This window comes from Chironomus tepperi, unplaced genomic scaffold, assembly GCF_022539635.2.
Source record: "Chironomus tepperi strain 1889 unplaced genomic scaffold, CSIRO-AGI_Ctep_v1 contig_12, whole genome shotgun sequence".
In the NCBI taxonomy this organism is placed as follows: Eukaryota; Metazoa; Arthropoda; class Insecta; order Diptera; family Chironomidae; genus Chironomus; species Chironomus tepperi.
Window position 1 is genome coordinate 973,430 of NW_027226134.1, and position 16,298 is coordinate 989,727.

Here is a 16,298-nt window from a genome sequence, read left to right on the forward strand (position 1 = left end):
ACTTAGGTCTAATGGGTATGGTACAGCAGATTGTTAATTGCAGCGCATCCAGCTCGCACAGTCCCTCTTGCTCATAAGGCTGGGTCTTTCAAAGCATTAAATATATATTGTGGTGTAACAAGATCTTGAAACCACCCCCAGACCCCTCTTTATCCTTAAGAGTTGACTTTCCTCCTTTTTGGCACCTTGATTGGGAATTACTTGATTGGTTCCGACTTGGAGATTGGTTATTACCATCCTACGCCATTTTACCCCACAATAGCGTTACGTAATAGCTGAACAGCCCCCAGCTGTTTCGAAATAAAAAAAACCGAGAGATTGAATTGAAAAAAATAAGAAGTATTGAGATTATGGCAATGATGATGTGCATAATCTGTTTTACTGAATTGTTTACAACTTCAATTTTTTTCTGCTGTATATTTTTTTTTTGTTTGACTTAACAATTCCCATCGTCTGCAGTTTAGTTTTTGGAAAAGCGGGGGAGAGAAAAAAAATATCGAAAACTAAAAACGAAAACTTTTTCTTCCTTTTTCTGTTATTTTCGTATTATGAGGCAACCCATCATTGGCATTATGTTATGGAAATTTTTATTGCTTTCTTTTTTCTTCTTTTTTCTCACTTCCTTCCTTCTCTTTCCGATCTGTTTTTATATTTTTCAATTTCAACCCATTGCTTTTTTGTGATGGGAAAATTGTCTCTTTTTTTCTTGATGCCGGGATGGGCATTTGTTGTTGTTGTTTGATGTAAAAAGAGATATTAGAGAGGATTTTGTTGTAATTATTTGAATTTTTTTATATTTTTTTTTGGAAGGGTTTGAGTGCGATTTTCTCATTTAGAATTGGAAATGATGAAATTGAGTGATTTGAATGGAGACAATAAACATATGAGTATCACTAGTCCGGGAAGAATTTTATTTTGCAATAGCATGAATTGGAACATATGCTTTAACACCCTATTTTCATACACTTTAGACGACTGCCTATACTGCAAATTCAATGAAGAAGAGGTGAAGAACCTTAGCTAGCCCGACATGATTTGGACCTAAATTCTGATTCAATAAAATTCGGGTAAAAGCTAAACTCAAGCCAATCCATGAACCAACCTATGAGTGTTCTTTAGTGGCATAAATGAAAGTACTTTTTTGGATTTTGTTAGTCTGGACAACCCACAATCCTGTCAACTATGCTAACAACCACGAAAAGCACAAGTTGGATAATCGATCCAAAATCCAACAACAGACTTGGTGTCGCATTTAAAATGGAATCAGATAGCCAGTCAAAGTTACATTGGATACATGATTTAGGGGGCCTGAATATGCCCTTCTGTCGCAGATTAGGATCAAAATATAAAAATCCGTTAATAATTTAAATTACAATTTTAAGTCACTGACTTGAGCAACACAAATAAAGAAGGGTCCGATGCTGAACCTGCGATGCTCCAATGCTCAATACAATGTAGAGCATGCTGAGAATTGGAAGATCAGAATCGGACCCCAGGCTGAGAAACTCCGCAGTAGTACCGCGGTATCCATACAAATACCGTGGTATTTCATATAAATACCGCCGATACAGCCTAGTTTCTCAGCATGGATCGGACCCTTCCTCATTTGTGTCGCCGCTCGGGTAACAACGAATGAATTTAATTAATTAATTCATTTGTCAGACTTAGCGACGACAGTGGAGCTTTTTATAAAACTTTCAATTTATTACTTCTATTTCTTCAACTTTCCCAAAATTAAATGCTCACCGCTGTTTCATTAAGTAAATTTGATTAAAAACTAATATTTTATATCCTTTATGAGCCCATAAATTAGACAAATTTTCTTCTACTATCACAAAATAAGAAGCTGAAGTTCCACAAAAAGCTTCATCTTTAAAATATTCAAAAAAAAAACTTTTAAAATCCAGCAAAATGTCTCTTATCTGTGAATATTCCCCAAAAAAACAGCATAACTAGATAGCACAACTTTAACATTTCCATATCCTCATCTCATTTCACTTTCATTCACACAATATAATCATCATTGCCGTCATCATGATTATCATCACCCCACCATCCACAACCTCATTGATGTGAAAAAGGCTACGATATAAAGTATGAAGAAATAAGCAGTGGAGGAAGTAAAAAATAGAAAAGATGTTATCATAAAATATCAGATCAGCTTCTTTAAAACAATTTTGCTCATCAATAAGCATAGCTGGAATGGTGAACAGAAACAAAAACTTTTTCATTTTGCCTGCCTTTATTTTACTGCCGAATGCCGATAATAGAAAAGTTAACATTCATATCCACTTGATACTTATGTTATGACTTTGTTTGTTCTTTTTTTCGGGAGGGGATGAAAGTCGAGAAGACATGATGAAAAATAATTTTTTAATAAAAAGGAACGGAAAAATTTCTTTTTTTTTAAAAAATGTCATTTTCAGACATGGATCTTAAAAACCTTTCACGATGTTATGTTAAACAAAAGGAGGAAACATAATAAACATTTTCATTCATTTTTAACCAAATGAACCTTTACTGCTTCTTTTTTTTCGTGTGTTCCTCTTGGTTCTTTTTTTGAGGGGCATTTAGGGGAAATTTCGTGTAATTTTAATAAAATTATGAGCTTAAAGAGGTTTTTTCTTGAAAATTCGGAAAAAAATTATTGTGAATGCAATTTTTTGGGGGTCATTTGGATTTTGGGTAGTATTAAAAATTGTCTTTACCTACTTACAGTAACCATACTCTGATTTGGCGTCTAGTTTGCTACGAAAAGCTTTCTATCTGGCTCTGTTGCTGACCTTATAACAAAAGTTTATGCAAATTATCCGTTATTGAATCAAATTGACATTCTCTTAGAACCGTTCTATGTCTTGTTCCTTCTATAATTTATTATATTCAAAACTAAAATGTAATAAGTCTTATGCCGACTGTTCTGTTCAAGAATGAAGCCTTATTTGGAAGATTTTGCTTAGAATAGTTGACAGTAAAGCGAGCTCCTTGAGAGCCGAAAGAAGTAAATTTTCTAATGGTTTAAAAGGAGCTATTAGGCTGTTGATTTTAGCAGCAATTCTTAGTATAATTGCCGGGTTCAGTAGAATCTCCTTTTGTTTAACAAACGCCCCTTAGGAAATACACTCGTAGCACAAGCAAAATAAAGAACAAAGGTGGATCAAATATAGATCTCAAGAATCCCAATTGGTTCAAAGATCTGGATAAACACTGAGCCTTTTGCTTTGAAGTAATGTTTAAAACATAAAAATTGAAGACCAAAGGTGGGAATACAGATCTCGAAATCCCTTCCTGGATACGCCCTTGCTTTGAGTACTGACCTTGATCTTCCAAGCTATCAAAGCAAAAAAAAATCACAATTCTAGCTCTAAAATAAATGATGATCCTGACCATTTCATCTCAATTGCATTTTCAAATCTACTGTAAAACATCAGAACAGCTCAAAAAATAAGACAGAACTGCTTTTAAAAAAGATCCAAAAAATTTTCCAATCACCATTCTATATGAACAACCCTCAGTTATCTTCTTTTTATTTGTCATAGTCCTTTATGGCATAAACAGACCAAAACAAAAATTAGATTCAAAACCAAACAACAAGTCATAATAGCATAATTTGAAAAGGCCACCCAATGTCATCATAAATACAAAGAAATTTCCAATGAAGAGCCTTGAGGGGGTGAAAATATACACAAAATGTCCTTACGAAGGGAGAGTTGCCTACACGTGCAGCATCATTTGACGTCGAGGGGACAAAAAAACCTTTTAATATTGAAATATAAATTATTAAATTGCTACAATTATTAAAGGAATTCAAAATTTTGAACATCCTTACTTGCCAAGCTCAAATACAATTTTTAGATGAAAAGGAAGAAGGACGAAGGTCATGAAACTCGATCAAAAATTCATTTAGTTGTAATTTTCTAAAAAAAAAAAGTTGAGTCTACATAGCATGATATTGGGTATACATTAATTATGGATTCTGTAATAGCTGACCTTACAAATCGTATTAAGTATTCTATCAAACATTAATGGACTGGATGCTCGACAGTATAAACTTTTACAAATTGGTTAAATCTTTAAGATTTTTATTTTTCCCGTCCTTCTTATATGTTAAGGCAGTGGTGGACAACCTTTTAATTTTTGCGGCACACCTTCGTCATAAGTCTCTACAAAAACCGCACATTGCGTACGGTTCATGACATTTTCAAAATTATTTGACTGTAAAATAGTGTGCCGTGGCACATAGGTTGCCCATCACAAAAACCGCACACGGCGTACGGTTCATGACATTTCCAACATTTTGAGTCGGCAAACCAGTGTCCCGCGGCACATAGGTTGCCCATCACTGTGTTAAGGCATCACAACATTTCTAGAGAAATTTGCAAATTGAATAAATCAAGACATAAGTCAATGTATTTTTGTGATGCTGCTTATTGAGTTAATTAAAATGAATTTACAAGAAAATTTTGAAACAAGATCTTTTTGATTTGAATCTAATTATCCTTCAAGCTTGATTTCGATATGGGATTCTAGGTAGAGAGAGATGAAAATTTGATAAATTATATTTTTAGATGTCCTCGAAATGTTACACTGATCTCGATGGATATTGAATATTTTAGAGATTGAAGTCAGGTTGAATTTTATATCCTCGAGATGTACATCTCGAAAAGCATACTTCGTAAAAATGATCGAGAATCCGATACAAGGCAGCCTGACTCTGGTTCTAGACTAGATTCTATGAAATCCAGCTTCCGCCCAGAGTCATGTCGGACTGGATCAGATTTTTTGACCGTTTCTAAGCTGTGTCCCCACCAGAACAATTAGTATAGGCTCTGTCATGACTCTTCTAAGTGCAAGAGCCTGAAAATCCTATCATTCAAGGATTTTGGTTCCTTAAACCCTCAACTTTATTTTAAAGCACAAACAAATATATTGACGATGAAAAATTCAAAAATGTCGTGACTTAAAATAATATTTGTAGTTGTTCTGTAAACATATCATGTCTTGCATGTCTGTAAATATGTATATTATCAGCACAGCTCTGACAATTTTTAAAAAGCTCTGTTGTTACTTTATATGCAAATGATACCGCAACTTTTTCATTATGCTAAAAAAACTAGTGACATTTATTTAATGGAAATTAATGCGACAATGTTAATGTCAGGAGAATACTTAGAACAATGAAAAAAATCTAGTAAAAGCATTAATGTAACTACAAGTAGGAGAGGGAAGGTGCAGTTGAATTTGTAAGAATTTAAGGTGGGACTGGAATTTGATATGGACGTGATTTTTATTTGCAATGCTTTACTACTTAAATTTAACTTACATGCTAAGGCTCTTAAAGATGCTTTGAGTATATCATGAGTATGCAGCCTTGTATAAAGTATGCTGATTTATGCATTCCCAATAGAGATGTCTCTAAGTCTCGGTTTTGATGAATTTTGAAGTATTTTCGAATTTACGAGTCTAAGACCGGGACCTAGACCGAGAATTTGGAAGAATTCTTCGAGACCATGAAGTCCGAGGTTAAGCCTTTATGACCAAGGTCTCGATTTAGGTCTTGAGAACCCTTAATTTCCAATGGAAACTTTGTCGGTTTTTCGATGCTTTTTTGTAGAAATTTTTAAAGTTCCTTAATTTTTTCCGACAGTCTGAAGCTTTTGGGCAGCTTTTAAGATGCACAGGAGCAATTTTACAGCATATATCCCTAAATATTCCCACGAAATGCAATCAAATTTCAAACATTCTCTCTTAACTGCTAGCAGTACTTAAAGTCTCTATTTTTAAATTTAACACACTTCATTTAATTCATCTCTACAAAAATATGCAGCTTTGCTTCTTATAAATTCCTCAAAAAAGAGAAAAAGAAATTCTTTAAATTCTCAAACGTAAGTAAGCAGAGAAAATATGCTTAACATTTTTTATTTGATTGCCAAAGCACTCATATGACTCATGCAGAAATTTTCAAATTCTTATTTACTTTAGCATGAAAGAAAATACATAAAAATATAATTTTGAGAAAAAAATGTCTAGTGTAAATAAGTAGAATCAAAAACACAGCCAGAAAGCATTAAATAAGCTTAATGCTCAAGTTTGCTTGCATCTATTGCAGTACATATGCATCTGGCAATTTGTTGCAATTAGGATGTTGAGGTTTTGAGGCGCTATAAGTTATAAAATATTCAGAACGCATTAGGATTATAAGCTGATGCAAAATTTCAGACATGTTTTGAGCTATGACATAATTTGATGTGTTTACCAAAAAGTGTTTGAGTGATGGTGGGGATTTTAAAGGATTATAGTTGGCTTTTTGGGATTTTGATTTGAAGATGCTGTCAGCTTTAATTATTTTTTGGGAATATTTAGAAGCAGTCAAAGGTGTGAAAAATCAGTTCTGCACCGTTGATGTCAGAAGAGTTGGCAAAAGTCGGGTATACTTCTTTATTGCCACTTACCAGTCCACTATCCGAAGTTGGCCTCTTCCGTAAATTGCCACCTTGCGTCAGTAACCCCTTCTGAGGTTGCCGTCATCCGCCCATGGTCCATTTTGTAGATTGTCTCCTTCCAGTCGATGAGCACTTGAGCAGGTTACCACCTTCCGACGTTGGTCAATTCCACAGGCTGTTTATTATTGTCTATTAAAAGAAAAGCCAGCTATCTTCATTGCAGAGTCCAAAAGTCCCAAAAAAGCGGCTCAATTTTGGAATTGCCTTCCGAAAAAGAAGTGCAATTGCCTCCAATGGAATCTGGACTACAGTGCAGGCGTCTCTAACATAGAATCCTGCAAACTTTAGTCCAATGATCCCCATAAATCCTCTTAATCCATGTCTATACAACTCAGTCATTTTGTCACTCTAAATGCTGACGAAATGTCCCCAAATGCTGACGAAATGGCCTCATATGCTTGAATACATTCAAAATCTCCCACATCCTATAAACTTGTTTCATTTCCTTAAAATCCCATAAACTATATTTTATTATTTTTGTGAGTATTATATAAATTTATTATAGACCAACTTTATAGAAAGAAGAGGGAATAGAATAAGTAAACTGTAGTTGAACAAAAGCCATGCAGGAAAAAATCTTTTCTTTACTCATGTTGAATGTAAATAATGCTGAATGTATGTATTTACATGTCTCAAGTGTTTTTCATAATTAAGTGATGTAGAAATCCTATTTTAAAGTCATAGCCCCAAATGGCTTAAAACAATATTAAATTTGCATACATATTCTCTCTTTCTTTGCCTACATAACAATTTTTTTTTTTTGTATCACATATATTTCCTCTCTCTTTTTGTTAGTGAGATATAATATACATGCTAATAACATGCTAAGAGGATGAAGAGTTGAACAAGATTGTTGTTTTTTGGGGCGTGGGAAATATTTTTTTTTTCTATAACTCATACGAGAAAAAATGGCTTTTGTGGGAAATATTAAATAATGAAAAAATGAAAATTATGAAAATAATTTTGCTTGGTGGTCAGGGACAGTGGTGTAACTAGGAGGAGCCAGACAGAAAACCAATTTAGAGCAAATTTATAGCGCCAGACAGCCAAAATAGCATTTTGATTGTGTAAATTATCTGCTATATTATTTGACTTACTTGCTACGGAAAGTGAGCATCTAAATCCGACTTACTTCCCTGGCTGGTGAGTACGCAGGGATTGCAATAATTTTGGCAGCACAAAGCAAGCATCTAATTCCGACTGTACCATTCAAAACCTTCTGCAAATGCAGGAAATTAACGACTTTCTAGAACTTTTCTAAACATTCAGTTTAGGAATAAATCAGTCTTCTTTTTGAATCAGTGATTCAAGCAGCATAGGGTTCATGACATCTTCAATAATTTTCGCAGCACATAGGTTGCCTATCACTGCTCTAGATCTTCTTCCATTCCCAAACTCTCCTCCCATTACGCTATATACTGTGGGAATTCGTTTAAATCCACTCTGTTGAAGCTACAATAGACAATACACAGTAACATCAAGTATGCACTAACAATCATCCATCAACACTCTCGTGATGATGGACATAATAAGCCGAAAGCAATTGAGTGCCATTAATGAAATATGCAAACAAGAAGAGATTTCGAGTATAATTAACTTTTCATACACGTCATTAGATTTCAATTGGTCTCTGCTGTGTTCAGTACACTCCTAGTAACGCTTGTCATTATTAGTCATTTCAAAAATAACAGCATTGCTGATGTCGTGAGTGTTTTGGGGGTTCTTGTCACATTGACTAGGCTTTATAGGATTGTTGTTCAGATTGTTAGCTGCAGCATACTAGTAAAATGCCATTAACTATATGACGTGTGTAGGGTTTTGGTAGTGGTTTATCACTTGGGTGTGCCGTGATACAAATAAAAGGACTCTATACAATGATTAAGAGGGTCCAATCGTTGATGGGAATTGAACCCAAGTACTTACAGTTGCATATACTCGGTCTGTAGACATTAAGCCACAAAGGACTTACTCTTATACTACCAAAAACACTTCCATCTGGTTTGAATCTTGAGCAGACTTACGACGATTTGAGTCGACTTTTTCATACAAAATCCGAGTCGACATCGAGCTCTATCGTCCGAAATTCCACTCTGTCAGTAAGATAACACGAGCATTACTAATTATTTAAATGCTACCAAAAAGGAGAAGCTTGGGAGAAGCCTTAATTTGAATTTTAAATCATTATAATTTAAAAGTTAAAATAATAAAAACTTTGAATAAATATTCAAGTTAAAAAGATTTATGCAGAAAATAATTAACAAATTGTTGAATTTAAAAAAGTCTACGCAGACAAGCCCAACACCAAAATTAATTCATTGTGGCCAAAAGCTCTGATTTGAGTAGCATAAATTTTCAAATTACATGCTGTAGTCTTACCCATAACTTTGGTTACACCCCTCAAGGGTATACAATTTGATTGAGAATTATTAAATTTAATTGAAAATTTATTGCGGAAGTTTGGAAAACTTTTTTTTGTGCCTTAATATAATCGACTTCTTCATCAAACTTTCGATTTAACGCTAATTGTTCTTTCATTTCATTAAAAAGACATTTTAAAGTTCATCAAATTACAATAAAACTTTTGTTTAACTCATCAATGGAACTTCTCCATTGTCACAATTTCCATTCTGGTTGAAGCTTCACAATGGCTTGAAATTTAATTCTTCATTTTATTCCTTTACCTTTACCTTGAAAAAAGTTATTGTAACCTTTTTTGTCCACATAACTTGTAATTAATTACTTACATATTATCTACCCCTGACTATATATTACGATACCTATATAGTTGGTCTATGCTTTCACGATGGGCGGTCTTACCTTCATAAATTATTGTTACTCGGATGTTGGGAAAATTTATGTTAAGGAATGTTGCCTTGATTATAAATTGTCAAATTCATAAGATAAAATGGGATTTCAAGGGATAGAAGATGGATGTGAGGAAGAGGAGTTGATGGATTTTTATCCACAAAGGCTAATGTTGGGAGAGTGCTGCACGCCCTTCCTCCCACTCCTTATGGATACACTCCTGGTCATTAAGTACAAATTGATTTAAATACAGATCCAGACTAAGTGACTTTAGATTCAAACCGAATCTAGTATCAAGAAGGAATCATGCCGACCACAGATCGGAATTTGAATTGATTAACCTTGTGTTTTTAATATGTACTATTCGGGTAAACTCTTAAAATCTGAAGCCACAAAAATGCCTTCGCAACAACGATTTCTACTTATGATTCGACCCAATTGTAAAAGGCTGATTGCTAACTTGGGGCTAAGAGCCAAATTGAGACCTGAAATTCAATATGAGAATCTCAAGTTTCGTTAACATAAAGGCTTGAATAGTTCTCTATTTTTGCAAGTCCAGGTTCCACTCTTATCAAATTACCTGAGCTCGGCAAAGTGTCGCGTTGATGTCATGACATGAGGATGGCCTGACTCTTCGACTACACGACGACTGATTTCGGTTCAATTGTACAGCAAACCTTTAAATTTGTCGCCTTTTCAATTATATTGAGTACGCTCATTTAGGTGAAGATTTTCATTGTCTGTAAAGGAGTCCAGGGTCAAATACTTCTAATTCTGTTTATTCACACTAGAGTTGGCAGGACTATGAGAGTATGAACTCCAAAAAAGAGTCCAAAAATGGACCTCTACTATGGAGTCCGGACTCCAGTGGAGGCTCTTCCACATTTGAGTCCTGCCAACTCTAATTTCCACAAAATAATTCCAAAAATCCTTCCCAAGTGTCCAACCCCAGTCTCAAAAATCTATTTAAGTATATTGTGGAAGAAAAGGTGGAAAAAGGGATCAACTGAGTCGAAACACACAAAATTATTGTTTGGTAAAATTGATAATGGAAGTAGAAATTAGTGAGATTATTAGAGAAAACATTTAAATTCCAATTTAAGGGAACTTGAAGAAGAAAAGATTAAAATTTATTAATAATTAATTCAAAAAGGGATAAAATTTATTATGTGCCGTGTGTAGTTGGAATGAAATAAGTCACACAAACTGTCACACATCCTTTACCATTCTGAAAATACTCTAGCAATGTCCAAAAAATTCATTTATTTGTAAATTATTAAAACTGTATATATTTCAACTTGTTTGAATAATTAATCATATATTAAAATCCAATTTGCATATATGTCTCATGGATAGAGATATAGGCAAGTAAACAACAAGCATAAAAAATTTACATATTGTATTTCACATGAATAGAGTCAACCAAGAGCAACAACAACAACAAATGATAAGTGAGAGAAATGAGCATATTTAAATAACAAAAGTAATAGTAATGCTCATAATAAAGTGTAGTGTATATCCTGATGGGATTCGAGTCGTGTCAACCAGCAGAAAATAAAGTGAAAAATATGTTGAAAATTTTATGAAATAAAAATCACATAATAATAATAGTAATAAAGTGAAATAAGTTTTAAGACATTTCATGCTCCCATAGCTATAAAGTGAAAATTTTTCACTTAGTGTCTAGTGCTAGATAAGTGACGACGTGAAGGAGAGTAGTAGTAAAAAAAAAATGAATGCGACTGGAGATAGACAACATAGCTCATATGGATTACCACTATATAGATATGCCAATAAGAGCCGGAGAAAATTGCAACCATCCATAATTCTTATCCTCTTATCAATGATGGCATTCTCAATGCCATTCATGAGCATATTTGTGAATTGTGACGATAAAGTTGTTCGTGTAGATCCATTAGGTATGGCTTAAATTTTTTTTTTACTCTATCCCTAATCTCCCCACATCACATACATATAAGCGTACAACAGAGATTTGTATCTCTAAATTCCTATGTCTTCATCTTCCATCATAGTATATAGTCATGTTATGCTATTTCATGATGATTATAAAATGACATAAATCCTCGTATGATCGTACTTAATATTTATATATATCAAAAAGAAGACCATTAAAAATCTTTGTGATTTTCATTATACATGTCTGTGATTGTCGACGACGAGCACAAAAAACAAACGTGCTTTAAAATTCTCACAGAGCTAGATGAATGTTGGCGATGACGAATTGGGATTGAAAAATGAGATTAACAGACTTTTTTTTGGAAATAACTTCACTCTTCGTTAGCCGCAATTATGAAATTTTTGTGATTTTGATTGTGGGTGTGTGAATGTGAAATTGTTGAGAGTTTAAATGAATTAAGGAATAAGGGAAGCTTTAAGGTTTTAATTGAAGGTGAGGAAAATTAGAAAAATTAGGAAAATTAGGCTTTGAATTTTAGTTTGAATTTAAATTACTTGCAATTAGAATGCTAAATGGACTGTGACGATCAGAGACAAATATTCTGTTAAATTCAAGGGATATTATGTTAAAGATCAATAATATTTTTAGAACCCCCAACCCTCAACCGAAGGCCTGCATTTTATACAGAATGTGCTCAGGTCTTCAGTTTTTGGCTATACCTTAAAATTTGTTCAAAGCTACAAACCTACAATTTTGGACGAACCTTACGAAATTGTAACCCATTCCCCCTTTCCTCAACCACAGGCCTGTTTTTCTGGCTGTACCTTAAAATTCATTCAACTTCGGACAAAATTCATCAAATTTTAATCTCACTTCCCCTCTTTATCGATAGGTAATTTCAATATGTTGCCTAATTCAAAAATCATTAAGTTTAAAAGGATGTCCAATTTTCAATCACAGCTGCTTTAGCTCAGAAACAAAATGAACAGTTCTCAGATTCTTACTTTGGCCTGTTCCTAGAAATAGAATTAGTAGCTTCTGATAGTCAAATTTCAAGTCTTAAGAACAGTGGTGAGCAAAATTTTATTTTTCACGGCAAAAAAAGGTGATAAGCCATGTCTGAAAATGCAAAAAAGATACAATTTATGGCATTTTCAAACACACTAGTATTCCGCAGCTCACAGATTGCCCACCACTGCTTTAGAACCTTGCATAGAGACACTGTAAAATAGATAATCGAGCAAACGGTTTTACGGACAAAATAACGATTCAATCTAAAGCCTGACTAAAGTTTGAAAAAAGTACATTAAAAAGCAGACACCAAAACATCAATTTCCAATAAACAAACTTTATTATGTTAATTAAAAAAAATTCTTTTGACAACCGAAAAATGAATTCCATTCATTAATTCTATATTTTATAATAAAGTCATTATATCGATTTCATCTCTAATTGCCAATTTTCAATTACACTACCAATTTAAATATAAATTATGTATTTTTTCTACGATGGAATTATATTTAAATTTCTGATTAAAAATCCATTCAAACTATACGAATAATGGTAATCGTTCCATTTAATTTAAATATTCATTATTATATTTTAATTAAAAATAGTTCAGATAATGAATCTACTAGCATAAAAATCAATGCAATTTAACATCAGCAGTCATCGTCTATGAAATGATTTCAAATTGAATCGTAATTTTTTATAAATGAAATAATAAAGGAATTTTCAAGGAGAAATTGTGAAAGAAGAAGAAGAAAAAGTCAGTCGATGCGAAGCAATTTTTCTACGTCTAATAATTATTCATTAAAAAGTCATTACCGTTGATCAACATTTGTGTGAATTTTGAATTATTGAAAATTGAATATTGGAAATGAAACTTTGATTCAGACATGGATTCAGGGGTTGAGTATCTGGATTTAAAATTGTTAAATTTAGTGTCAATATAGTGAAATGTCATCAGTGGGTCCAAATGATAGAGCGATTTTCTAACATGCCAAAGATTCTAGGTTCAATCCGAAGTCATGTCTAATTTTGAAGTTCATTATCCATTTAACCGTTCCAGTTACGAAAGTCGATTTTTGTGTTGGATGAAGTTTAAAGCATATTTGAAGTCAACTCATATTTTTTATAGAAAAGTCGACTGACGTTGACTTGACTTAATTTAAAATTTGAGCCGACTTTGAGATTTGGAATTGAGGCCTTGACATAATGTGTCTTCAATACTAGATAATTCCACAATATTAAAGGATTATCTAGATAATTCTCTTGGTAGAATCTTTCGCACACAAATTGTAAGTAGAAACATTGCTGGGTTCTTCAGATCTAATGTTGCTCTCATGTTCTTGCAATATGCAGACCTAGCAAGTCTCTAGTAGGCAAATAACGTGCTTTGAAGAATAGATTAAGCTGAGGGCAACGTTCTTTAGCATGCTTATATAGTTTATTTGAGTTGAAAAATCTCTCGAGTGCATGCTTTATGCCTCTTAGGGTGGATCGGATCCCACTATAAACAAAGGGTTCCCGAGACTTCTCGGGTAGTCTCGCTCTCGGTTTCGAGAATTTGTTGAGACTGAGACTTCGGGAAAGCTCACTATAAACTGTAGTCGTAAAGAGTGTGGTACTTACCATAGATTATTAAGTAAGAGAAATTGAGGACATTATTTGCAATTAGATTGGGTTCCTGACACTGTGCTCAATGCAAATTATAAAGTGCTGGCTGAATGGCACTGCAATTTCGACTCACTATAGAATCTACAACGTCATTTACCAATGACCCAATAAACTTTCAATAAAATCCCTAAAAAACTAAAATAAATGTTGATTTTTCTAAAATTCATTTCATAAATTGCAATTTATATGCAATCCATAGATAACTTTTCAATTAGAAATTTTTTACAGGAACTAGAGATAGATATTGATGAATATGAAAATTAATATTTGCATGAAAACTCATAATAGCTCGTCTCAGTCTTCAGTTCTGCTTCTAGAATTGAATGAATTAAATTTTTTTCATTCAACGGGAAACAACATTTTTTGCCTCATTCAAATATAGTTGAAAAATGAGAAAAAAGAGAGAAAATAAAAATTTATGCACAATAAAAACCTCAAACATCAACAACATCTGCGGAAATTTCTCTTCCTTCCGATTTCTGTTCGATTAAATCGAGTTGAATTGAAAAATGGTGTTTTTATAAATTCATTCATCACGTGAAAAAAAGTTTTCTTATTTAAATGAATAAAATATATATTTTTTATATTATTGACAGTTTTAAAGAGGGGGATGTAGTTATACTGTCTGTTTTGAGGAATTTATTGGGAATTTGTATTTTTTTGTTGTTGATGAAAAATAGAGACTGGGTGTAGCAGGAAAGCTCTTTAAGTTTTATATACAAAAAAGGGATAAAGGATCATCTTGAGTGACACAATGAGACAAATTCCAATTCTCGTCATCAAATTATACCAATTCTAGCCATTAAATTGCTGTCAGGGGTTAATTCCACATTTTAGTGACGTGTGGACTTCAACATCGAGATGAAGTAAGGGTTAATAGATTGCATAATATCGATACCCAAACAGGCTAATAAGTATACTTACTTACTTATTAGAACCATGCTCCGATGTGGAAACTTGGTTTGTACAAAAGCATCTAACTGACATTCTTTTAAAACCGTGTTTCTTTTGGAGCTCCACGACGTCTATATCCTTATGAATTCCAACTAATAGTATGCTTTCATATAGCAGTATGATCACTACGGTAATGAGAATGTTCACAAAACTGAGCATGCTCAATTATAATGATTGAGCATACTCATGAGGACGTTCATTTAGGTGAGTATGCTCATTGTCTGTTAAGGATTTTGGAGACTGCACTCGGAAAATTCTCGTAATTCAATTAAAAGGGAGGTCCGTTAAAATACTACAGAACTCCAAAAAGAAACGTTTTTTGCTGGTTTACAGTTTTTGCTAGCGTTGGGAAAAATCATATTCCAATATTTGCCCAACCCTAGTTTTTGCTACATTATTAGACACTCAGAAAATCCAAGACTACAGTTTCTAAACTAAACTACTTTAAATTTCTCAAAAATCTTGAGCTCCATTTGGACCTAAAGTGATTCATTTTTCAAAAAACTATTTAAAAATTTCATTAAAAATAAGATGACTGAAGTCTTATTCTAATGTATAATTGATTGCAATACCCAACAACATTATGTAAACTCAAAAACGTCGTATCATCGCCATGTTGAATGTAAGGTGTCTTGCAATCAATGAAATTGATACTTTTGACCCATTTTACTGCTGTAAATTTATTTTTTTTTTTCCAACGCACTGTTCAAAGAGTCCATAATAGTAGGTTGTAATATCCACTATCTAAAGGAGTAAGATAGAACGTGGGTGCGATTTGTTAATCAGTTGAGTAGAAAGAAATCACTAGAATCCTTAAAAGCATAAAATGAATGAAAACTTCGTAGAATTGAGTCAACTTTATTTATTTCTTAAACGCTGCCATGGACACTACAACCAATGAAATAAAGTAATTAAATAAAATAAGGCGTAGGTTCAAAAATGTCAACTTAATAGTCATCTAAGGCGTACAACTTCAAGACAATAAAATGAAAGTTCAAATGTTAAGCAGCACTAAGATGAAAAGTCTTTGTCACCAAATTAAAGCAAATTAACAAAATTCTCTAAAAACTCCCACAAAATCTCAAAGATCTTAAAGCTGACTTCCTCAAACAAAATCAAAGAAAATGCGCATATTGAATATATAGCTGTGCTTACAGCTCACATTAACATTCAATGACAAAAATATTCAATATAATTAATTAATACGTATAATTATTTTCATGAATGAATGGAAATCTTAATTGATTACGCATTTAAGGGAGTATAAGAAAAAGTAGCTTTGGTGCTGTCAGTGACAACTCAATTATATTTGGATGCTAATACGGAGAATTTCTTACATTAATTAATTAATTTTTAATTACTTTTTTCGCACGGTAAATTTATTATTAATCGAATACTTTATGCGAATAATTATGAATTTATAATGTGATAAATAGCTTAAT

At 33.0% G+C, this 16,298-nt stretch overlaps 1 protein-coding gene across 3 annotated transcripts in view; it reads left to right on the forward strand.

The window, feature by feature from the left end:
• LOC139088231 (protein eva-1 homolog C-like) overlaps window positions 1–16,298 on the forward strand; it is a 281,413-nt gene that overhangs the window by 132,623 nt on the left and 132,492 nt on the right. For 2 of the 3 annotated variants that reach the window (XM_070637355.1, XM_070637362.1), the window contains exon 2: window positions 10,722–11,224. The exons of the other annotated variant lie outside the window; for it this stretch is intronic. In XM_070637355.1, coding sequence (XP_070493456.1) covers window positions 11,038–11,224 — 187 coding nt within the window. In that variant the 5' untranslated portion in view covers window positions 10,722–11,037. The remainder of the gene's footprint in view (window positions 1–10,721; window positions 11,225–16,298) is intronic. 3 annotated transcript variants of the gene reach the window in all.